A 25,115-nucleotide genomic window follows, 5' to 3' on the forward strand; every position below is an offset into this window, starting at 1 on the left:
CTGTTGTCTTTCCACTAAGTGAACCATACGTGAGCCACATCCTTAAGTTGGTAGGATGCCAACTCAACCCTACTATTACTAGTTACTTGCATCACTCTAAAGATTTTCTTAACCTCATCAATGAAGTTCTGTGGGTCTTCACCAACTTGTGACCCTAAAACTCAGGCGGATTCATCCTTATAAAAATCTCAAACTCTAGCTGCCACTGATCCACCATTTCTATTAGTAGGAACTGGAACTTGTTGATTGTTCTCGTTGGTCATACCTGAGCCAAAAGTTGAATTGGCATTGTAAAACTCTGTATTCGAAACTTCCTGATCTGGGACTAGAGGAACTGTGTTAGCATTGCGTGCATTAGCATTCCTTGCCTAAGCTCTATGAGGAGGGATGATCTTAAGCGCATAACGATGGATTAGAAAGGAGATCATACAAACGCACGATGAGAATATCAAGAAAATGAAGTTTTCCTAAAACACTTCACAGCCTCCCTCTCATTAGATGTGGTGCACTTCACACCCATGGAAAGGACTCTACTTAGTGCGGCTTTTCAGACATCCTAGGACTCTTAAACCTAATGTTCTGATACCAAGTTTGTCACGCCCCGAGCTACCCTCGAGACACAGACACGGGACCTAAGACCACAAGTGATCCCAAGCTAACCCTGCTGGCATGATCATGAGCATACTAAAGATAATAAACTGATGCGGAAGCTAAATCATAAATAAATCTGAAAAGATGGGGAATACCCATATATTATAGCTGAATATATCAAATCTGAGAGTTTAATACAAAAGAAATATCAAACTCAAAACACTTACTGAATCTAACTATGTCTGAAATAGGCCTCTAAACTGACTAAAAATGTTGGGACATGCCCCAACTAGATCTAGTAAAACTGAAACTAAAGACTAAAAGCGATAAAGATAAACATGTCACCAGTCCTCGAAGAATGAGGACTCACCACTGGTGCTGCTGAACTGAAGACTGGGAACCGATCTAAGCGTGAGCTGAATACTGAGAACCTGAACCTACATCACGAGAAGATGTAGCGCACGTATGCGTCAGTACTTGAAAGGTACTGAGCATGCAGGATAGAGTAAAGTTGAAATAACATATAACTGAACAAAGCAATAAAGCAATGAAATAATCTGAACATGATATAGATACTGAATGCTGAGCTAACTGAAGCAATGACCAATTTATAACATGCCGAGACTAAATACTGAATATACTGATAAATAGTCAATGCAATAAAATCTGACTGAACTGTGGGAGCTACTAATAACCGACATAAAACCACATGAGCTAAATGTGGAGTTCGATGTATACGCCCCATCGAGAGGACCCAATATACCCTGCCAGAGGTATAGAGGCATGCTGGCGTGATCACTAAACTGATGTTGCCCACAGAGGGGACTTACACCTACGTGGCTCGTAGTTCTGGGACTATATGGGTACGCTGAAACCCTAGTCCAACTCGGTATTATGCTACTCCCAATGAATTAAGTGGTTAACTAGTTATGACTGAATTTCTGTAAATACTGGATAGCTCGAAACTGAATATGCAAACTGAGAATACAACAATTAATCTGATAATGATGCATTCATAAACTAAGGCATGTAAAACTGAATACTGAAATATCTGACCTAGCATGTGTAATTCAAGAACTAAAGAAATACATAGCTAGGGTTCTGAAATTCATGCGATAAACTGAGCAATAACATGATAATCTGATTTGGAACATTTAAATAACTAATTAACTAGTTGTTAACCTCATCTACGGTCAGACCTACGGACCGTGGATCGAATGACGGTCCGTGCTGGTCGACCGTAGTTTTTGTCAGAGGCTGGTAAGGGAAGTCTCGATCCACGGACATAGACCACGGACCGTGGTCTGATCTACGGACCGTGGGTCTGTCCGTGAGTCGGGACTTAGCCAAATTTTCTGACTGAGTTCTGGGGAAGTTTTCTGTCACGAACCACGGACCTGCAGGACGGACCGTGAGTCCATCTACGGTCCGTGGATGGTGTCCGTGAGTGCCATCTGTAACACCAGAAATCTGAAATCTCTATTTTCGAATACGGGGTGTTACACATATATTGGGATAGAAAAAATAACACATATAATTTTAATATTACCAAAAAAGTATTATAAATAATAATAATTAACAACTTAAAATATTTGAAAGACATTTTAAAAGGGTTAATTTTGTAATTTTATTCATATCACATAAATTAGGACAAAGTGACCAGTAATGTACATTATTTCAAAGTTACATAAAAATATTATAAATCACAATAATTAATAACTTCAAACATTTAAAAAATATATATGAAAATTTGGATGACTCTCCAAATTTCATTTGTGTCACATAAATTGAGACAACAAAAATAACATATATTGGGTCCATTTTAATTTATTTTTTTTATATTTAAAAATTGCGTAAAAATACTATAAATCATGATAATTGACAACATAAAATATGTTTTGAAAAAAAATACAAAATATTTCATTGATTCTTGAGTGAATCTATCGTAAAAATACTATAAATCATGATAATTGACAACATAAAATATTTCAAAAATGTTGCATGTGGGTAGTCTTATTATGCCTTAAATAGTGTCAAAGAAAGTACAGGTTTGTGATAAAAAAAACTTATTCTTTTATCCACGCAAACAATCGTTTCAAAAACTCGGTTATTAGCCCCAAAACATACCATTTATATTATTGGGCCCGTGCATAGCACGATATGTGTGTATATATATATATCTCACAAATGGAAAAGTCCCAATCAAGGAAACAACATATATCATTTACAAATGATTTAAAAAGCATTAAAAAATACAATAATTACCAATTTAAAATATTTAAAAGGTATATAATAACATAGGTTGACTCTCAGAATTCTATCAGGCTCACATATATTGGGACAGAAAAAATAACACATATCATTTTAATATTACCAAAAAAGTATTATAAATAATAATAATTAACAACTTAAAATATCTTAAAGACATTTTAAAAGGGTTAATTTTGTAATTTTATCCATATCACATAAATTAGGACAAAGTGACCAGTAATATACATTATTTCAAAGGTACATAAAAATATTATAAATCACAATAATTAATAACTTCAAACATTTTGTAAAAAAATATGAAAATTTGGATGACTCTCCAAATTTCATTTGTCACATAAATTGAGACAACAAAAATAACATATATTGGGTCCATTTTAATTTATTTGTCTTATTTTTTTTATATTTAAAAATTGCGTAAAAATACTATAAATCATGATAATTGACAACATAAAATATGTTTTGAAAAAAAATACAAAAAATTTCACTGATTCTTGAAGTGAATCTATCGTAAAAATACTATAAATCATGATAATTGACAACATAAAATATTTCAAAAATGTTGTATGTGGGTAGTCTTATTATGCCTTAAATAGCGTTAAAGAAAGTACAGGTTTGTGATAAAAAAACTTATTCCTTTATCCACGCAAACAATCGCTTCAAAAACTCGATTATTAGCCCCAAAATATACCATTTATATTATTGGGCCCGTGCATAGCACGGGCAACATTATCTAGTATTAAAATAAAGTAGTCTAATAAATATCAATTCAAATAGCTTTAAAAAAAACTCATCCTCTTAACTCTCTTAATTATGAGATCTCTCTTATTATCTTAATTTTCAAAAATCTAAAAAATATTACATGATTAGTCAATTTAAAAAATAAGGCAATTACTCACTAAATAAATGAAAAAAATGATAAGTTGTAATTCTCTAAAATCTTTTGCCCAACATCTATTTATATTAATTACATGTCATGACGAACCCATATTAAAGTTAGGAATAAAAATGTTGCACTGGCCAAATAATAAATTGTTTTTTAATTTCATTTTTCTCATTTATTTAGTTAGTTATTATAAGAAAAAAACTCCTAGTAATTATGATTTATTGAAACTCTAAATTTAAATAGTTAAACAAATCCTATAAACGTAAATAGAATTATATAAAGAAAGTTATTAGTAAAATAGCATAAATAATTTGAAACACCTAAATATGAAATAACAATGTATGTAATAAAGTTGCATATAAAGAAATATTTCTCTGTGTTACTTCAAGGCTAAATTGTAGTTGTCTTGTACTTTTTTTGAAGCTAAATTGTAGTTCTCTTCTACTTTTTTCTTCAGACAAATTTATTTTTATTGTTTTTTTTTCCTTTCTTCTTTTATTGTTATTTTCAGTTCGATTTTATATATATTATTTTTAGTATTGAAATTTTCTAAATTTTTTTATATCAACTATATATAAGACAATATGATCGCGCTTTAACTAGTTTATTACAAAATTCAAGAAGGTTTATAAACTATTTGGGCATGTTTGGTTCTTGTTAGGCTCTTTAATTTTAAGACTGTTGATCAAATTTTATAATGTCGAATTTGGAAATCCGTCTTCTCACAAAAAAGGTGAAATTGTCAAATCTAATTTGATGGATACTTTCGCTTAGTAACGTTCATTTTAATAAATTATAATAAGCATATACTAAATTAATTTTAAAATTAGGATTAATTTAAATATTCAGAAATTATGCAAATCAAATTTTCTTACATTATTTAATTGGAAAATAGTACATTTTAAATGATTGAGGGAGACATATAAATCTTTCAACCACTTGCTACTTTTATCCCTTCAATGGAAATTGCAAAATGCACCAATACAAAAGATAAGAACATCACATAAATGGGTTAGTAGAGAAATCTAATTAGTGGCAAACTGGCAATAAAAATAATTTAGCGGTAACATTTATAGTAGCAAACATATTTAGGTACAATTGATTTAACGTCATTATATTCAACATCGCTAAAAATTTTATCGCCATTTACCTAGAATAACAATTATAAATACACATATTTATTATTACTATTAAATATAATATAACAACAATTATATTATTGTTGTTAAATTTATTCGTGGTAATAATGGCGCCCTCTAAAAAAAATGAAGTAATATTTGATTAATACATGAAATTTGTAAATGTATATATAACACACTACGAATTAATAATCTTGAAGGGAAGTCCTAATTAATACATGAAAATTTTAAATGTATATATAACACAACTAGAGATTTAACTCAACTTCGATACAACATGTAAAAACAAAATCAAAAAATTGTTTTATTCTAATTTGAACGTTTTTTGCTGGCATCTTATTAAAAAATTATTTTGTTAATATTTGTGTCTGATCAAGCATGATCATTTAAAATTAAAACGCACGAATTTGTATTTAGTAAAAGATTTATAACAGTTTGAATTGGATTAATATTGGATAAATAACTTCATCATCGATCAAAGTCCGGTGCATTGGACTATTAATGGCAGTGATAATCGAAGTTGTGGATGCCAGCAAAAGCACTCTACTGTAGTCTACTAGCTAGTGCAATAAAATACTTTCCATTTATCCAACATCTTTCTTTTTTTAGTTCGTCTAAGAAAAACTTATTTTTATTTTTAAGGTAATCGTAACTCTAATTTCCCGTTACATGTTTAATTTAAAATTATAAGAATTAAAAGTCTTATTTATTTTTTTAAATTTTGTATCAAATTAAAATAGAACGAACAACTTGAAACAGAAAGAGCATATATATCATTTTCATCCTAATTCCCTTTATTCCACTTTTGTTGTGTATTTTTGTGGATATTGCGATAGTGGGGGAAGCAAAAAATTCTTCTTGCATGTGCTTCAACCACTCTTTGCTCATTGACACGCTTCTGGACCATCATCCAACCACAACATGCTTGTTTGGGGAATGTCTATATATAGAGGCGTAATTGTTTACATATCATAACCAAAATTGTGGGATTCACAAAACATTCTTCAATGGCTAATCATAAGGTTTCTATTGTGTTTTTCTTTATGTTAGTTAGTGTAACCATATGTTATGCTTCTTCTAGAGCTCTCCTCAATCTAGAGGGAGGTCTTGGCTACAATGTGGGTGGCACCGTTGGCTATGGTGCAGGGCATGGTGGTGGTTCAGGAGGCGGTTATGGGGGTGGTGGAGCTGGGGGATATGGCAGTGGTGGAGGTGGAGGTTCTGGAGGTGGTGGTGGTTATGAAGGTGTAGTTAATCATGGTGGATATGGTGGTGGTGGTGAAGGTGGTGGTAGTGGTGGAGGTAGTGGCGGTTATGCACCTGGTGGAGAGCATGGAGGAGGATATGGAGGAGGTGGTGGTGGTGGACATGGTGGAGGAGGGGGTTATGGTGGTGGTGGTGATCATGATATAGGATATGGAGGTGGAGGAGGAACAGGAAGTGGTGGTGGATATGGTGGAGGCGCAGAACATGGAGGTGCATATGGTGGTGGTGGAGGAGGAGGAACAGGAAGTGGTGGTGGATATGGTGGAGGCGTAGAACATGGAGGTGCATATGGTGGTGGAGGAGGAGGAGGAACAGGAAGTGGTGGTGGATATGGTGGAGGCGCAGAACATGGAGGTCCATATGGTGGTGGTGGAGGAGGAGGAACAGGAAGTGGTGGTGGATACGGTGGAGGTGTAGAACATGGAGGTGCATATGGTGGTGGAGGAGGAGGAACAGGAAGTGGTGGTGGATACGGTGGAGGTGTAGAACATGGAGGTGCATATGGTGGTGGAGGAGGAGGTGGAAGTGGTAGTGGTGGTGGATATGGTGCGGGAGGGGTTCCGGGGGGAGGTTATGGAGGTGGAGAAGGAGGAGGAAGTGGTGGTGGCTATGGAGGAGAAGGAAGTTTACCTGGTAGTGGATATGGAGGGGGAGGTGGTCATGGAGGAGGTTATGGTTCAGGAGGAGCTGGTGGTGGTGGATATGGAAGCGGTGGAGGTGCAGGTGGTGGCGCAGGAGGAGCTTACGGAGGTGGACATGCTGGTGGTGAATCAGGAGGTGGATATGGAGGAGGTGGTGGAAGTGGTGGAGGAGGTGGCCATGGTGGCTACATTCCTTGAACTTTCATAACTTGTATGGTCTAATGCATGCATGCATGCAACCCCATTAGTACTACACTACTACTGAAGTAGTGTTAATTACTATATGTACTTCAATTGTTATCCTTAATATGTAATAATGATATTAAAAGTATATAAGAATCAATATTTGATTTTCATCATCTATAATTTTTTCTTTAATCTTCATTGAACAACAATTACTACTGGTAGCAATGGTAGATTACAACAAAGTTCTCTTCCAATGTTCAGTAACCACTAATTTAGACAATCACTGATATTTTGGTCACACCAGCGCACTACAACAAAAATAGATTTTAGCGGCCAATAAATATGTATATTATTATCTCCATCCACTTTTAATTGTCATAATTTCTTTTTTAAAGTCAAACTACAAAAACTTTGACTAACATTTACGATGTATTTTTTCATCATATTGATACACAAAAAATTGCAATTTATAATACTTTTCGTATAGTTTTTGAATAACTAAATTTTTTGTTTAAAATATCAAATTAATGTAATCTAATTTAACTTTAAAAATTAGTCAAATAAATTTTCGAAAAGTGCAACATGATAAATAAAAATAGACGGAGGGAGTAACAAAAAAAAAGGTAAACTTTTTATTGTTCTTAGATAATTGTTATTAAATCTAATGTCGTTATAGACTTTAGGAACATTTACAAAGAGTGCTAAAATGTAATTGTTACTATTAATTGCCGCTAAAAATATATATTTAGTACTCCCTCCGTTTCAAAAAAGAATGACCCCCTTTCCTTTTAGTTTGTTTCAAAAAGAATGACCTCTTTCCTTTTTTGGTAACATTTTACTTTCAACTTTTCACGTGGAATGTTTAAGACCACAAGATTAAAGGGCAATTTTGTACATTTGACATAACTTTAATTTAGGGCCACAAGATTCAAAAGTCTTCTTTGTTTTCTTAAACTCCGTGCCAAGTCAAACTAGGTCACTCTTTGTGAAACGGAGGGAGTAGTAATTTAACTATTGTCGTTGAATAATTGTTGTTAAAGATCGTTTTAGTGGTGGGCTATGCATCACATCCTTTACCAATAAAATGCAAATGAAATTTTGATGATCTTATTGTTACTGGAAAAAGAATTGGTCCCCTAGCAGGTGGCTGAGATGAGTGTGAGCACGTATGACATATATATGAGATATTGTAAACGCAATGAGTGAGGTGAAGCTATCAAACTCTCCATTTTACCACTTTCTTTTGCACTTTTTTGTCATAGTCAGAAAGTGCAGTTATCTTTTTTTTTCCCATTTAGTAAAGTTAAGATCCTAGAAAAACTGATCTTCAAGCTATTTTCATTAGGTATGATCATACTCCATAGGAGTTAAATGATTCCTTGCCATTGTTTTTTTAAATGGATATGAAAAGAGCTAAAACGGTACTTCTCTTGATAAAGAAAAAGTATTTTGCAAGTTGATGAAACAGATCATGGCACTTCTTTGCTAGTTGCATCCTTAATTTGTTATGTCCTCTGTGGCTTTTACTTGCTATATTTCGTTTTTCGAGAGTTAACTGTATAAATTTTTATCAATATTTTAAGATATACTTTTTTATCATATTAATATGAGAAGGATTGCAACTTATAGTATTTTTTTCATATTCGTACATTTAAAGTTTAAATTTAAAATATTGAATTAGTCTATTTCAATTTAGCTCGAAGATTATAAGTCAAATTGATTCTCATGAAGCAAAATATGACAAGTAAAATTGAACGAAGGGTGTAATAAATTAAAGTTGTTTAACTTTTGTTGGCTCTAATTCTGAAGTACAATGTTAAGTTAACAAAGATAATAGAGTACTTAATAATAAAATCACAAAAGAAAGAAAATGGGAGAAATATAATTGAATTTATTATAATATATAGTAGCAAAAGTGCTAGTAATATTGACTCTTGAAGATGCTGCAGTCTTTAAATTTTTGCTGTTTACAACGGATATATGGAGTAGAATAACGTTATTCAATTTCTTAATAGCTTATTTAAACCTTATATTAAATTATTTATTAATATTATTGTAAGACAGCAAAATGCTCAATTTTCTCTGGAATTTTTCAAGTTTTGACACAATTTGGCTTGAAAAAATTAATAATTTGTCCAGAAATCATAGGTTTTGTGACCATTGAAGGTGCAGGGGATTTGGTATTTTTCTGAGACTTTGCTTTGATCATCATATCCACTTCTCCATCTTCGTTTATTAAAACCATGTCATATATTGGTAGTTTCTCTGCATAGTATTCTATATTCTTCTTGTCATGGTGCCTGCAATATAGACCGTATAAAAAATATTTACATAATCGCCAAGTCACGTGTAATTAATATATATTCATATTATTTGATCCATGTTTGATCTGACATACCTTTTTAAAAAGTTTTAATTAGAGGTGTATTTTATTGAAGGTAATATAACTCACCTAATTGCTAAAAATATCATGTAAAATGAAATATTTATTTTTGATATAAGAGTCGAGTAAAATGAAATGGAGGGAATAATACCTGTCGAATACTACTAGAGTAGGTTGAAGGGTAGTGATTAGATCCACCACGAGAGATTTTAGTGGATGGCCCATCTCTGTTCTGATTTTTGGTTCTACCTAAATTAATTTTGATAAATCAGAAAATAATTATTGAAGAAGAAATCATTTAAACAAGATTTTATATGATTATTATTTAAGAGAGCTGAAGTCAATACCCCATATTTTTCACAAAGATCAATTAGATATTGAACTTTGTGATACTTAGCATAATCAGTACTTCTCCATTGATCACTTCTCTCTCTAATCATTGTAAGTTCTTGAAAATCCACGCTCCAGATGTCCGACCATGTCTTGGCGGAGACTGTAAAATTAAGAACATAAGTAAGTATATATCCTAAATATATAATGATCATCTTAGGTAGGTGATAAAATTAGTCCATGAGAAGATGACGCGAGAAATATTGAAATGATTAAACATGGAAGTATATATATACGAGGAATATTGAGCCAGGGCATTATGCCAATAATGGTAACACTGCAACATGATTTCAAGGCAACATTTTTGAGTGGCCATTCAAGTGATTCAATGGAGAATTCTTTCAATGCATTCATCACTATAACTACATGTTCGGGAACATCTTCTTCTCCTGTTTTCTTGCAAAAATTCCTCTCTTCTTTATCACCAGACATAATCTCAATGTAATTATTTGTGAAGGAGAAAAGAAGGGATTTGCTCAAGGCATTTCACATACTTAGATATAGGACAAGTTTTGAGGAGCTCAAAACAATTTGTTCGATATTAACAAGAAAAAGAATTTATGTAACCTAGGATGTGATGCACAAGAACAAAATACAAGGAAGCCAAAAAAAAGTTGCCTGGTTTGTGATGATTGAAGATGCTTCAATCCAAAGTTTTTTTTAGACAACCTCAAAGTTAACTCTCAACTAAGCACATAAAATAACTAGTATTTATATTTTAATTGCTTAGTCCTGTAAATATTTTGTACTTTTTACGAAACTAGTAAATTAATAAATGAATAGAAGCATTGATATTTACTATGCACTAAAGTTCGGTGTATATAATAAAAAATTCATACTACAAAAGCTCTCCAAGTTGTTGGGTATGTGCGAGTAATTATAATTCTCAACATTGAGAATATAATATTAAATCTTTACTCTGCACTATACAATGGAACTCTGAAATATGAACAACAAAACAGCTGAACATCTATAAAACTAACTCGGAGCCATGTTTGTTGGAGGATACAAGATGCCTAGAGCTTGGTATCAGCGTTTCCATTAACAAATTACTACTAGTATTTTCTCATAGCTTATCTCATGCTGCCAGCCATTACAGGACGCATCGTAGAGCCAATGCTAGACCTTCGGCGACTGGTGGGATTACTGTCATCTCTAGTTGGAGATACTTCCATTCCTCTCCTCCTCTTATTAGCAGAACCTTCACTGCGCGAACCCTGCATAGCAGCTAGTAATTGCTGGGCTCTAGACCCAGGCATGTTTTTCTTTATCAGAGAGCACGCCTGCTTTCTTTCCATGTCCTGCTCTAGGTCTTTCTGCAGTTGCTTTTTGCAAGAAACCTGGCCTACCGTTCTTAGATGACCATGAGGAATATGGTAATCATTATCTGCAAATGAAAACCAATGATTTAGCATCAGCTTCTCTATATTCACTATAAGCAACAAAGTTGACAATAACATAGAAAAGGAAGATACCTGGGGGGTCTTCTCTGTATATCTCTGGGCTTGGAGATCTAGGCGGTGTGTCGGGTGTGATATATAAAGTTCTGCTGGTAGAACCAGGGGTCAGAGTACTGCAGTTTTCTTCGAGTACTGAAACACTAGAAACTGATTTAGACAAATCTTTGAGAACTGAAGGTGAAGACACTTTATCCACTTCACGTGACTTGGAATCCAAAATATTACTTGCACCTAGTGGTGGTCTAGGAGTAGACATCATCTGCACATTTTCCTTTCCGTCACTATCATGAACCTTGTTGAGAGAACTGGGAGATGACTCATTTGCAGCATCATTGGATTCTTTGACACAGAAAGCTTGGGCATTCGGCAGAAGCGGAGAAGGAACACAGACAGCATCTGTATTCTCTAAAACCGATTTGGGAGAAGTACTCCGTATTGACGGATCTATAAAAGGCTTTTGCCCTTCAATAAAATTTGAAAACCAAGGGGTGCCCCTCTTTGCATAAAATAGAACATATGCTTCCTGTGATAAAACATAATCTTCTCGAACACGAACAACCTATCAAGTTGAAACAAATATAAAATCAGTTCATCATAAACGCTTGTTTTACCCCCGTTTTTTCCAGGGGCAATGCAGGTTACCATATAACAAAAATAAGCAAAGATGTAATGATGTTTAATTGGTACAAAAACAAGATGATGGTTACAAAGTTAGAAATCCACAGAATATTAGGAAACTTGAGAAAACTGATTAATCCTACACTAAACCATAAAAAAGAATAGAGAACTTTGTTTGTAGTATATACCTTTGAGTCATCAAATTTGTACCATTCATTTGGAGCAGAACGAATGAAGCTGTAATAGTGCCCAGAACAGTATGAAAATCCTATATGCACTATAACTGCATAAAGATCATACTTCATTTCTTCCTGTACACAAGAAAAAAAATTCAAAATCATTTCCAGTTTCAGAGATAAAGCAAACAAAAGAAGGATCTTAAATAGAAATTAAGTGAAATTCTGTATACAGTATTAACCCTGCTTAGACCCCATATCATATCTTACATAAACAAAGGAGTAAATTTCATTACACAAATACAAGTCTCTAGAGCTATCAGCAAATTCTTTACCAAAACTACATTGTAAGAATCCCAGAACTAGCAGCTACTAGTACTTACACGGGAAAAGTTTAACGCAAAAACTATTACTCTACTTCTAAGCAATAGTAATTACTCTTCATCGTGTTCTCTACCAGCAAAATTTCACTTTATTTCATATCTTCCATCTCCTAAAACTAAAAGAACCTCTGCAACACTAGGTCCTAACATAGACTCAGAGGAGTAACAGGAACTCACATTATCAGTTTGGTTATCAGCATAATCATGCAAGTCCAATTCAAGAGGAAACGAAACATATTTGTCAATCTTCTCAACAAGAGAACCATCTGTTTTGAATCTCTTTAAATGAAAGGCAGCTACCGAGGGAGCCTTATCAAGTACAAGCTGCTTCTCAATGGAGACTTGCTCCTGGCATTTTTCACATGTAAACTTTGTTTCAGAGTCCTCAATTTTCTCAACCTTTGTGAATGACTCTAGAGCTGTGTCCACACTGTCGACATCTTCAATCTCCAAACTCAGATCTATTAGAGTCTCATATGTGTCAGAACAATGGCCACAATTACAACACCGCAACTGCAATTTCAGAAAGGCATTTGTAAAGTATTAATTCCACATTTGTATTTAAGAATGAAGACCATAGCATATATGTGAATGCAATTTTAAAATACAAGGCATAAAAAAATGACTAGTTTTCAATTCTTACTTTGCTAACTAAACGACCTCCAAAAGCCTGCTTCACAATGTTGTCAGTCTCTAAAGTTTGGAAGTCTTTTGGTCTTGATTCATCACAACATCTTTCAAGTTTATCCAGGAAACACTGTAGAAACTCATGAGCATCTTCCTGTTGGAACCGATGGAAAGTAGAAGAAAAATCTGGTTTTTCACAAAGTTAAGGATGACAGTGAAACAACAGCTACAGATTTGCAAGCAAAGCAATGAATTTATTCAACCTTCATACCTAGCTGGCATGTCTCGATAGAATCTTGAAATTGATAAATAATTATTTAAAAAGATAATAAGTAACACTTTTAATTCCACAGTTATTGGTAAATTTTAATTTTGATCCTTGTGATATTTGACTTAGCACATTTAACCTTTAATTAATTGAAATTTGTAATTTAATCACTTTACAATGAAAGTATGTTATAGTTGAACTATTTTACCATCAAATATGAAGTAAAAACACACATTTATCATAACATGTGGGTAATAACTATGATAAATGTGTGAATATTCACTAGTAAAGGGATCAAAAGTACACAATTAAATGTAATTACTCAAATATCACAAGGACCAAAATTAATATTTTTACCTTCAATCAAACAAAATATGTGTATAAAATGAAAATATTATCCCAAAAATCACAAACAGTGAATTTGAAAGGATACAGTTCAAGTTGTTAACAAATTTCCAGGGAGAGACTACACCAGCCTCAGAAAACAGTGAAGCATCAATAAGCTTTCTCAGCGCACAAATTACACAGAACCCCTTCAGGTAACCTGCAATTGTTACATGGACATATTGCTAATCAACCTCAAGAATAGAAAGAGAAAGAAAGATGATATTTTCTCCACCAGAAAAAGATTAATCAGATCACACACACTAACGTAACTTAAAGTGTTTGGAGTACGAGGATCGAACTATTCAGTTTTTCATTCTTCATTTGAACATAGATTCTCTTATTTTTTCAAAAATAAAAATTTACAAATCTATTACAAGTCAAAACTTTTTATGAATGATAATAGAGAAATATAAAATGGAACAGAGAGGTTAATTCTTACTAGTACATGGTGTGGCGTGATCAATCGACTGAAGGCCCTGAATCAGAGGTACTGTGTGCATGAACGATTGCAAAACCGCGTTTAGAAAGCACGTATTGCCTAAATTAGCAAGCCCTGCACCCTGATAACAAGCCAAAAAAAAAAAATCAACAAAAAAACAAAAGTACCAAAATCTCATTTAACATATGTCCTACAGTAAAAAATAGAGCAATTCATGAAGCTTGAAGACTAATACCTGCATAAACTTAGCTTCCTCGTCTCTATACGAATTCCACTGAGACTCAACCGTCGCCAATTTCTCAGTTTCAACTTTATTTTCCGAAGAGCCGTCCGTCCAATCGAAAGGCGATGGCTCATCCTCGGGCTCAGCATCAGTCGGTTGTGAATCCAAAGGCTTGGAGTCGGTGATTTTACCCCAAGGTTGACCCCAACGGCTACAATAATATGGAGCAGAGTATGTGCGAACAGGTGACGCATCCAATTCTTCTTCCTCCATACATAACTCCTCCGATTCGTTCAGACCGGCTGAATTTTCAGTATTCGGTAGATTCCGATCAGCAGAAATTGGGGAAGACCTATCTAGGGTTTCGTCAGAACTTACAAAATCAACCGGTTTAGAACCGGTTTCTAGGGTTTCTGAGCAAAGCGTTTTCATTGAAATGTTGAGAAAAACGTATGTAAAAGTTGACTTCTGGAGGAAGGAAAGCTGAAATTGGTTTTCTAGGGTTTTGAATTTGGGAGTTTTTGCAAGTTTAAAGGTTTTGAAGAATGGAGGGAAAGGGGAAGAAGAGGGAAAAGGTTGAATATGAAAATTGGGGAAAATTGGGAAGTGAAATCTAGAGGAATTATTCAGATTAATGGAGAGTTTTGAAATGGGAGGGAAAAATCAGCCGCCATTTTGGATTTTTCAAGAGTGTTTTTCAATTAGGAAGGAGCCAAATGTATATACAGCGCGTAAGTGTTAAAAACAATTACCAAAAGTTAACATATTCATGGATCTCACCAAATATGTATGAGTTTAATTTTATTTTTAAAAAAAACTTATTTCGTGTAAGTTTATAGGAGTATTATTTTATCTACCTATGGAATAAATTAGTTTAAGAATTAGAATTTCGGGATTATAATCTCAGAGTAATTTAGTCTACAAATCGATCCACATATCGCCTTTCGAATGCTCGAGCTTCGACGTAAAATTGTTTATATAAAATAATTTCTTTAAAACTAACTATATTAAACGTTCAGCACTCGTGAACTAATCTCCTAATCTCCTAATGGGTGTACTTTGGTTTAGTAACTAGTTTGAAGCATTTCTTATACGTTTTATGAATTTCGCGTGAGAAGACAAAATCAAAAAGTCATGTCCGATCACTTTTCTTATTCTTCTTAAGAAATTTTGGCTATTTGGTTAAGAAAATCTTTTTTAATTAAAAAACTGAGTTTGTTTTTTTAATGGTAGTATTAATCTTATTTTTTCTTATTAAACATCGCGTGTAAATAATCGTGGACTTATACTATGTGATTTATAGTAATTTTATATTAAAAGAAGTGAATACCCATAAGCCGAGAATCGTAGATACCCTATAAACCAAACCAAACTGATCCTTAGCTTGTGAGACGTTAATTTGTCCTAATTTTTTAATTAAAAAATGTTATTATTATGAAATATATTATTATCTGGATGTCCACTAATATAATCTCCCCACTACTTATATCATTATGTTCCACTTCTGCCATGACCTCAAATTCTTAATGCTACATCTCCCACGTCCTCCGTGATCTTTCCCCTTAATCATGTTTATGACATTCTCTTTGTTTACCTCTATGTAATTCTATAAATAAAAGATGGGAAGTCATATTATTCACACTTGAACATACTTATTGTTATTGCTCCTACACGCTCTTTAATAGAAGAAAGCTTGTTTAATCTACAAATTTTGAGTAACTTAAGAACTATGATTTCCTGGCAAGTTTTAGAACTTATAAATTTCAAATCGTAGGTCAGGCGTTGAAAATGCTACGCTGAAAGAAAAGTAAAGAGGTATATTCTACTTTTTGCACAAAACAAAAACATTTTTTGCTAGATTACAAGTCGGTGATCTCTATTTCAACTCTAACAGCAGCACATAACACAGAGCAAAATATTCGACTCACAAACATCTATGAGCTAAAAAGGCAAGTAAAAGTGTAAAAGGCAACCAAAAAAACACATTACAATAGGAAATTTTAAAAGACGCATCTTTAAGCGCTATAGAGATGAGACACCAACTTCTCAAGAGCCTTAGAATTCTACTTCTTCTGAAAGAATGTCGTACTTTTTTCACCTCTACAAGCAATATTTAGATACTGTCATCTCCATTTCATTTATAACACACAAGAGTCTCTCCTCACAGGATTCTGTCTTGAAGATCAGACATCAAATTGGATGCTAAGGAGGACAGCTTCTTCCCAGTTTCTCCAGCAATATTTTTGATAGACGACATATCCTGTTGTGCCTGGAAGCGTAAAAAGGAGACATTTGTAATGAAAATACAATCAACACCTTCATATAGAAACTGGTGAAAAGCATTGCGTATCAAAATCACTATACCTGGAAAGAGATCCTATTAATTAATTCTCCAGCAGTTATTTCATAAGCAGCCCCATCATCTTGACCAAAGAGGTCAGCACTAGAAATGGCGCTTGAACCCTATGAATACAAAGAGGGAAAGAAAGTATGCTTTAGAACCTGAGTTTGGTACTTCAGTTTTCAGATAAACATCAGCTTTACTAGATACAGCCTTCAATCTTGTTTTTAAAGATAGACACCAAAGCCAACTTTGTCAATTATGCATCGTAAGCACATTCAAAATCATTATACAAACTACAGTAATAGTTAATAACCTAATTATAACATACTGTTATTAGCTTGCACAAAACAATTGGATTATTGATTATTATAATAATAGCTGAATCCGCTAAACTAAACTCAGCCACTGATCAGATATTAGAAGAATCTAGGGGTTGAATATTTTAGCAGTTCACTACAGAGCTCCACTATTTTTGAGTCATTATAGATGCATTATCTTTACAACTTGTCTGTTATACGATCTGTGAAAGGCTTGTTGGAAGAGAAATGGTAATGGTTTCAAATCTCTTCAACTCCTACCAAAAGTTGGACCTGAGAAGTCTCTGAAATGGTGGTTGTTTTTTTTTTGAAAAGGAAATCTCTGAAATGACTTTCAATCGGAAGAGGATTAAATCATGTTTAGGCCTTTTATATCTCTCTTATTGAATTGAGTAGTTAATAACGTATAAGAAAGTTCCTTATGCAGGAGTTTGAGTATGTGAAGTAATTTTTTTTAATCTTCGGTTCCTAACTATTGTGACATAATTATTAAGAATATTCATCTGTTGCTTCGTTTTCTTTGTATCTTGATATTTTGTTATCATATTTTCTTACAATCCTGCTTCAAATAACTTCTCTTTCTGAGTTGATGGTCTATCGGAAACACCCTCTCTACCCCGCAAGTACGATCAAAATGATGACATTCATTTTTGCTTTAGAAAGGAGAAGGGAAAAAGGCAATTTGCACCACCATCCTTCCCCAAAGATTCGATTAGTGTGCATTGACTTCTACTTTCCTTGGGCGACATTCTTGCCTTACCAAAAGAATTTCATTTCACTTTTCCAGGAGATTTTTAATAATTAGGAACGGAGAAGAATCTGAAAACGATAATGAGATGTTTAATATAGGGCAGCATTAGAGGCAATTCAAGGATTCAATGCTAACTAAAGCAGTAGGTGTACCTATATAAGGGAATATTATATACTTCCCTTGTCCCAAATTTACTAAACTGTAACAATATTGATGATTAAAATATAATTCTGACTTCTTTAGTCTTTTGGAACATCAAATTTAATTGGTTTATATCAACTCTATCCTGTTTATTAATGTCTATTCTATTGTTAGTTACACTGTCATAGTAAAGTCCAATATCACTCTAAAAGATGGTCAAAATAAGCCAAGTAAACTGGTAGGAGGTGTGTTATAACAAGCATACCGAGTATTTCTGAAGAGAAACTGAGGCTTCCTTTGCAGCTTTACTCTGATCACCAAAGAATTGAGCAGATGAAATGGATTTGGCATTAGTAAACTTCTTCCTTGCTTCATCAGTTTCCTCAATCTGATTAGAGTATAACACAAACACATAAGACAAAACATATTAATAGCTTTGGATAAAGATCAAGAGGCAGAAAGGAGAAACTTTATGTCACACAAACATCACAAGTAAAACACTGATCTGTCAGGAGCAAAAGAACTGGGAGAGAAAAGGAACATAATCACAAATAGAAACGTCAAAACTAATGATGCAGAAAGAGGAGCAAGAACCTACTTCTAGGCAGTCTAGGAATACCCAAAATGGTTTAACAAGTAAACAAGCGCTAGAAACTTGAGGTACCAAGAGTTTAGGATGAAATTTAGTCCTAGCTTGCTTTCCAAAAAGCCAGATATACACTAATTTCTATATAGATAGTCAACCAGAAATTTAGCCAAGGAAGCTGGTGGGAAGGTCAGTGGAACAAGTATGCTCCAGAGCACTTGGGAATCTCATAAATAAAAATAATAGCTAACGAAGTATCCAAAGCTCCAACAGAACAGGGCATTACTTATTAACGGTCCAGGGCACTTCACCAATTTCTAAATAGTTAGTCAATCAAAAAAGGGAAAAAGTACAAATATATCCCCGAACTTTTAAAAATGGTATGTCAATACCCTCCATCATACTTTTCGTCCATCAAAGCCCTTGCCGTCCAATAATTAGTGCATATTTGCCCCTCCCACTAACGGAACACTCATTGTGTACACGTGGCGGAATCCTACACCACAACCCGGATTGACCAATCTTTTAACCCAAATTTTAAAAACCTGCCCATTTAACCCAACCCGATTTACCCACAAATAAACTCTCTAAAATCTTAAAGAAAAAGCCCTAATACCCATTACAATGGTTCATCTCACAAAGCAAACCCTAACAGTACCTTGAGTGACTCAATTTCTGAAGCATCTTTAGGCAAAGGACCAGAGAAGTTGTTACTAAAAGCATCAAGAATGACAAGAGAATCAAGATTTGAAATCCACTTGGGAAATGACCAGAAAAACTGTTCCTGCTAATATCCAAGCTTCTCAAATTACTCAACTTGAAAATCCCAACCGGGAGTTTCTCAGAAAATGAGTTGACTCAAATTCAGCTCACCAAGGTCTGAAAAAACACTAAATTGATTCTCTGAGAAAACCCACCAAGATTTTTCACAGAAAGATCCAATCCAATAATCAAAGCAGAATTTTCATTGCATTTCACACCAGACCAAGAACATGCATAAATTTTATCAGTTGAAATGAGAAGGCAAAATCTAATCTTTTAAACTGTTGGAATTATCAAGAATTTCAGTTTTTAAGCTCAAGAGTCATTGCGTAAAAGGATCAACAGCTAAAACAGGGAAATCAAGAATCAAAAGAAAGAAAAATCAAGAGAGTAGTAGAAGTGATGTACAAAGCCTGAAAAAGATTGTGAGAAAGTAATGGGTATTGGAGCTTTTTCTTTAGATTTTAGAGAGTTTATTGTGGGTAAATCGGGTGGGTTAAATGGGTCATGGGTGGGTTTTTCAAATTTGGGTTAAAAGATTGGTCAATTAGGGTTGTGGCATAGAATTGCGCCACGTGTACACAATGAGTGTTCCGTTAGTGGGAGGGGCAAATGTGCACTAATTATTGGACGGCAAGGGCTTTGATGGACGAAAAGTATCATGGAGGGTATTGACATACCATTTTTTAAAGTTCGGGGGTATATTTGTCCTTTTAGACCACTTGAAGAAACACAAAGCCATATCAGTTTTAAGTTGCTCACAAATAGGGGGGGGGGGGGGGGGGGAGGATATATTTACTGCATAAAACTTGTGTAGGCTTGAATTGTCTCAAGTCGGTTCTGGATAGAGCAAAAGAAAATTTGATGCAGTAAGATCCGTAACAGGGAACATCAGACCAAGATCTCAATATTTTGAAGGCTTGATACAATAGAAACCAAAGAGAGTCAGAGACACCGCAATAATGTCCACCTTTCTCCTTCCATTAAACTTGGCAAATAAACAACACACATGACAAATTTCACTTAATAAGCTTTAAAAAAATCCTGGATGATAAAGGAAAATAAAAGCTAGGATAAGAACTCACTTGAACTTTTGAAGAATTGGAACTCGTCTTCTTTGTGAAACCACTATCCATCCCATAATCTGAAAAAAAATTGGTGGACTTTGGAGGGGCCACATGGTTAAGAACGCGAGAGCCTCCAGAACTCGTCTCCGCAGGTTGGACATTGTCTGTGTACTCAAAACGAGACGCAAATGATGAACCAACAGTAGGTGCATTACTTGCAGCATTGGAGGAGGGAACTTGAACAGGCGGTTCTTCAGGCTTTTGCTCATAGAGACTTTCACTAGACTGTACATGGTGAAGGGTCAATAGATTGGAAACCAAAAATCACTAGAACAAACGTGTTAAAACAGCAGGGATATTTCTTCTTTTTTCTTTGGTGGGGGAGGGTGATGCAGGAATTTCAAAGCATCCAATTTTACATATATGCCCAATTTCTTCGCAAGTCTAATATGTACCTTTTTAGTAAGTTTGCGAGCTCCAAGTCCTCCAGACTTCCCAGCTTTCTTCGCAACTGTAGGTTTCTTAAGAAAGGTGGTAACAGCTTGAGAGGCTTTGGGTGAAGCAGTAACCTCGGTTTTTTCGTCCTTCAACGAAGACGTTTCTTTTGGAGGTTCACTAGTCTTAACATCCGGAAATACGTTAGTAGCCTGTGCAGCCTGAGAAGCAACAGGAGTTGCTGGCAAAGCTGCTTCCTCTGCAGTACTTTTAGCAACTTCTTTTGAGAGTAACTGCCTATACAAGTCAGCAGCCCTTGAGGTATACTTGGAGTCAGTCTTGCCTCCATCGTTCCATCCATGCTGCTTGAAAAAAACTTGAGCACGGTTATTTCCACCAAAGTACATCATTTTTAACTGCTCTGGAGACCACGAATCTAAATTTGTCGATCTGCAAGACTCAGCTTCTCAGTAAATGAGCAACAACAGAAGATTACTATTACTCTTGTTTGACTACATCAACCCCTACTCCCCAACCCTAATATAGTAAAGAAAAAAAGCCTATCATACTGCCACCAACATTTTAACCACCAAACCTAGAATACTAACAGCTAATCTACTCTCTTCTCCCTTTCATTAACAAAGGATGACCAATGGCTTGAACTGACAGTTGGTTTAAACACCACGGTTATCAACAACAACTACTACTACTACACCTCAGTCCCAAACAAGTTGGGATCGGCTATATGAATCCTCATTTCTTCATTTAAGAATTGTATCATCATCACAATAAATAAACTAAAACTAAAAAATATGTTATATATTTATATAAATAATACTAATACTAATAATAGTAATAAATCCAAAAAGAAGGACATGAATTGACATCTCCTTTCCACGTCACTCACTGCTTGCTTTTCAAGCGATCCCAACAAGACAGCAAAGATAATATCATATTCCCCATGGCCACATCATAATCTGGACAGGTGGAGTAGCCGCAAGTCCCACAACAGTAGTTCACATGTGAAAAGTGTTGTGTATGGAATTGTGGGAAATGAGAAGGAGCACCAACTTTGCTCAGTTATTTAAGGAAAAATGCAAAAACAAGCAAAGATCATATCGAAACATTGCAAGTTTCCCTGACTATTTGGATGTACTCTCTGGGAGACACTACATTTTCTACTCCATTTTGCCTTGTAACATCATTTGTTTTCTTCTAACTTTATGCTCTTACAGTTTTTAACTTCACCACAAAAGGAACCAGGGTCCATTTTGAGAAAACATAAAGGTATTGTATTAAATTGAATAGCACCAAGCTAGAGCGTCAAAATGTAGTTGTATCACAACTTACAAGTTGTGCGATTCCTGTCACATGTCTAACAAGAAATCTGAATCCCATAGAAATACCAGTTCGCACCGCAAACACTAGCAAAGGTAAAGTTCTTACTTATGGCTAAGTATGTTTTGCATGTGCCTTCAAAGATTCTGTTGTTCCTTCCTTCTCAGACAGTCCACCAGATAGCCTGGGGTATAGTATTCCAGAATTTGAGGGATTTTTCGGGGAGATATCTCTATCAGCAAGTAAAATAGGACCCCCCCCCCCCCATTATTCTTCAAAGTACTCGAGACATTGCCCTTATTAGTCTCATATACTACCATTTATTCTTAACTGTGCATATTAAGAAGTTTTAGGGGTTGAATGTCATCCTCTGATTTACTTTCCAGAAAATCATGGAGCAATAATCTCCCTGTTTCCCTTTCTTCTTCCACACATCTTGATCTAAATCATTTTCCCCATGACCCCATCTCCAACAACCTTCCCCCTTTACCAATTCCATCGTAGTTAGCCAAACATATCGAGATCCATAAGAACGACCGGGTGGTCGAAATCCTGATACTACGGATATAGTTGAGTAAAAACTAAGGGGTATTTTGAGGACAACATCAATCTGTGACTGAGATACCGACATTGATGAATCGAACCTATAGCAATGCCGCTCTCCTTGCCCGGCCCATCCGCTCTTAGTCAGCTAACCAAGAATCACAGGAATTTTCCCTTTCATCCGTCCCTTCTGAGATTGGTTTTCCCTCCGCTTTAAACGTCTTTTCCCCGCCTGTTCAAGGCACCTTTGTATGAAACTTCTGCGTTGCTATTGGCCCGTCCCTTTTCAATCCATGATAACTATCACAAAATATTGAATCCTCATTCTAATCTAGGTAGTCCTCCACTTCAAGTCGAATAGTAAGTAAATCCGTACCCCAGTGCTAGCTGAACGTAAAGTAATGACTTTTGTGCAACGTCGAAAGGGTCCTGATGTAGTGGGATCGTTTGGATTGTTACAACCTCTAGCAGATGGTTTGAAATTGATTCTAAAAGAACCTATTTCACCAAGTAGTGCTAATTTCTCTCTTTTTAGAATGTCTCCAGTGGCTACATTTATGTTAAGTCCGGTCGCTCGGGCCGTTGTACCTTTTGATTATGGTATGGTATTGTCAGATCCGAACATAGGACTACTTTATTTGTTTGACATATCTTCGCTAGGTGTTTATGGAATTATTATAGCAGGTTGGTCTAGTAATTAGGGGGCGGCCGTTCGGTCGCCTATGATACTAGGACCAATAGGTTCAAAATGGGTTTGTGCCGCAGGTGTTGAACGATCTACTTGCTAACTTGGCTAAGTATGTTTTGCCTGTGCCTTCAAAGATTCTGTTGTTCCTTCCTTCTCAGACAGTCCACCAGATAGCTTGGGGTATAGTATTCCAGAATTTGAGGGATTTTTCGGAGAGTTATCTCTATCAGCAAGTAAAATAGGACCCCCCCCCCCCTCATATTCTTCAAAGTACTCGAGACATTGCCCTTATTAGTCTCATATACTACCATTTATTCTTAACTGTGCATAATAAGAAGTTTTAGGGGTTGAATGTCATCCTCTGATTTACTTTCCAGAAAATCATGGAGCAATAATCTCCCTGTTTCCCTTTCTTCTTCCACACATCTTGATCTAAATCGTTTTCCCCATGACCCCATCTCCAACAACCTTCCCCCTTACCAATTATCAGCCTTGACTTCTATTAAACTATCAATAAGCCGTGCGACTATCGATGGCATATCCTGTAATTTGCTCCTAAAACTCATCTTCATGTTCCAAATCAATAATATCATCCAGTCACTTTCCTCATTCTTTTTTTTTTCTTTTATCCTTGTCCAACCAAAATGGAAATAAACCATAACCCATGGGAGTGAAATAGAATAAGAAACTTATAAGGTTGGTAGTTGCCTATTGGTTTTGACCAATTTGTTCTAGTCCATGTAAGACTTTGCTTCAATGGGAAACTAACTAGATGCATGAGAATACTCACTACTATTCAACAAAATCTGTCATCATACAATGTTTCTCAACATATGAAACTTTGAACAACACGAGGAATTCATATTTATAAAAAACCACAAATATCTTCATATAAGTGAGTCAATGTTACCATGTCATTCAATACATGGTGCATTTCACTAGTGTGTAACTTACACCAAAGTCACAGCTCTTAACAAGTTATTACTCAAAATCCAGCCATAATAAACCATACAGGTGCCACATTAAACAAGAACCAACCAAAAAATCAGCTCATTAAGCCAAAACAATAGTTCTAAAACGAAAAAAAAATACCTAACGAAACTGATGTGAACGCCAAGGCTGCGATGAACTGCGGAACAATCAATACACAAGAAGATCCCATACGTCACGGATGCCCAAGTAGGATTCTTAGCATTGCAATCGAAACACATCTAACAAGGAAAAAACAACAAATTTTGAATTAAATCATATAGAAAATCAAAATTACTCAACCAAAATAACGGATCTAAAACAGATCTCAAAAATCTCTATGTAATCAATCAAAATATCAACAAAATAATATAAAAAAGTTCCAAAATGAAAAAAATTAAAACACTAACCTTGTTTTCAGGCTTGGATTTGAGCTTCCGAAAAACAGCGTTTTTGTCGCTGAAGTTCTCGGAAGCCATGGCTGTAGAAATAGATGATTCTACGAAGTTCCGACGAAAAGGATAAACGGCGACAATGATAGAGAGAAAAACGACGCGAATTGCCTCTTCAAGGAACGTACAGAAATGGTGCAACAACGTAGTGAAAGAGGAATATATGTAAAACCGCTAATCTACAAATATAAATGTAAAAATTCTATTAAAAGGGGTTTTTTTTTTTTTTTTTTTTTTTTGTAGCAATTTTGTGATTTATTTTTTGGGAAATTCTAATTTGATCCTTTAATAATTTGAAAATAATTCTGGCTAAACTATTTTTGCAACAACAACAACATAATTGCATAAGTAGTGTCTTAAAAAAATATCTTTACGAGGTAGAAAAAATATT

At 34.8% G+C, this 25,115-nt stretch overlaps 5 protein-coding genes across 6 annotated transcripts in view; 2 read left to right on the top strand and 3 right to left on the bottom strand.

The window, feature by feature from the left end:
- Nucleotides 1-25,115, bottom strand: part of LOC125826958 (acetylornithine deacetylase-like) — a 291,462-nt gene that overhangs the window by 159,760 nt on the left and 106,587 nt on the right. The window lies entirely within an intron of this gene.
- On the top strand, nt 5,845-7,169 carry LOC125826942 (glycine-rich cell wall structural protein 1.8-like). 2 transcript variants are annotated; one of them, XM_049506293.1, is made up of 4 exons: nt 5,845-6,162; nt 6,307-6,360; nt 6,433-6,504; nt 6,646-7,169. In XM_049506293.1, exons 1-4 carry the CDS (start codon nt 5,892-5,894, stop codon nt 6,987-6,989), a joined length of 741 nt encoding a protein of 246 aa, XP_049362250.1. In that variant the 5' UTR covers nt 5,845-5,891; the 3' UTR covers nt 6,990-7,169. The 2 variants fall into 2 exon arrangements, with proteins under 2 accessions (XP_049362250.1, XP_049362249.1); XM_049506292.1 differs by having other exon boundaries at nt 6,307-6,504.
- LOC125826907 (ubiquitin carboxyl-terminal hydrolase 20-like) lies at nt 10,539-15,046 on the bottom strand. Its single transcript, XM_049506257.1, has 8 exons — nt 14,344-15,046; nt 14,109-14,229; nt 13,716-13,826; nt 13,031-13,200; nt 12,565-12,900; nt 12,017-12,139; nt 11,226-11,769; nt 10,539-11,137 (listed from the first exon to the last, which is right to left on the bottom strand). The coding sequence occupies exons 1-8, from the start codon at nt 14,761-14,763 to the stop codon at nt 10,824-10,826; spliced, it is 2,139 nt and encodes a 712-aa protein (XP_049362214.1). The 5' UTR covers nt 14,764-15,046; the 3' UTR covers nt 10,539-10,823.
- LOC125826924 (probable ADP-ribosylation factor GTPase-activating protein AGD9) lies at nt 16,187-24,905 on the bottom strand. The gene is made up of 7 exons (XM_049506277.1): nt 24,683-24,905; nt 24,396-24,514; nt 20,755-21,184; nt 20,318-20,584; nt 18,150-18,272; nt 16,696-16,794; nt 16,187-16,600 (listed from the first exon to the last, which is right to left on the bottom strand). The coding sequence occupies exons 1-7, from the start codon at nt 24,749-24,751 to the stop codon at nt 16,493-16,495; spliced, it is 1,215 nt and encodes a 404-aa protein (XP_049362234.1). The 5' UTR covers nt 24,752-24,905; the 3' UTR covers nt 16,187-16,492.
- On the top strand, nt 23,001-23,391 carry LOC125826957 (NADH-ubiquinone oxidoreductase chain 1). The gene has a single exon (XM_049506311.1). The coding sequence runs from the start codon at nt 23,017-23,019 to the stop codon at nt 23,314-23,316; it is 300 nt and encodes a 99-aa protein (XP_049362268.1). The 5' UTR covers nt 23,001-23,016; the 3' UTR covers nt 23,317-23,391.

The sequence above is a fragment of the Solanum verrucosum genome, unplaced genomic scaffold, assembly GCF_900185275.1.
Source record: "Solanum verrucosum unplaced genomic scaffold, falcon-dt-bn FXZP01000060.1, whole genome shotgun sequence".
NCBI classification, from domain to species: Eukaryota; Viridiplantae; Streptophyta; class Magnoliopsida; order Solanales; family Solanaceae; genus Solanum; species Solanum verrucosum.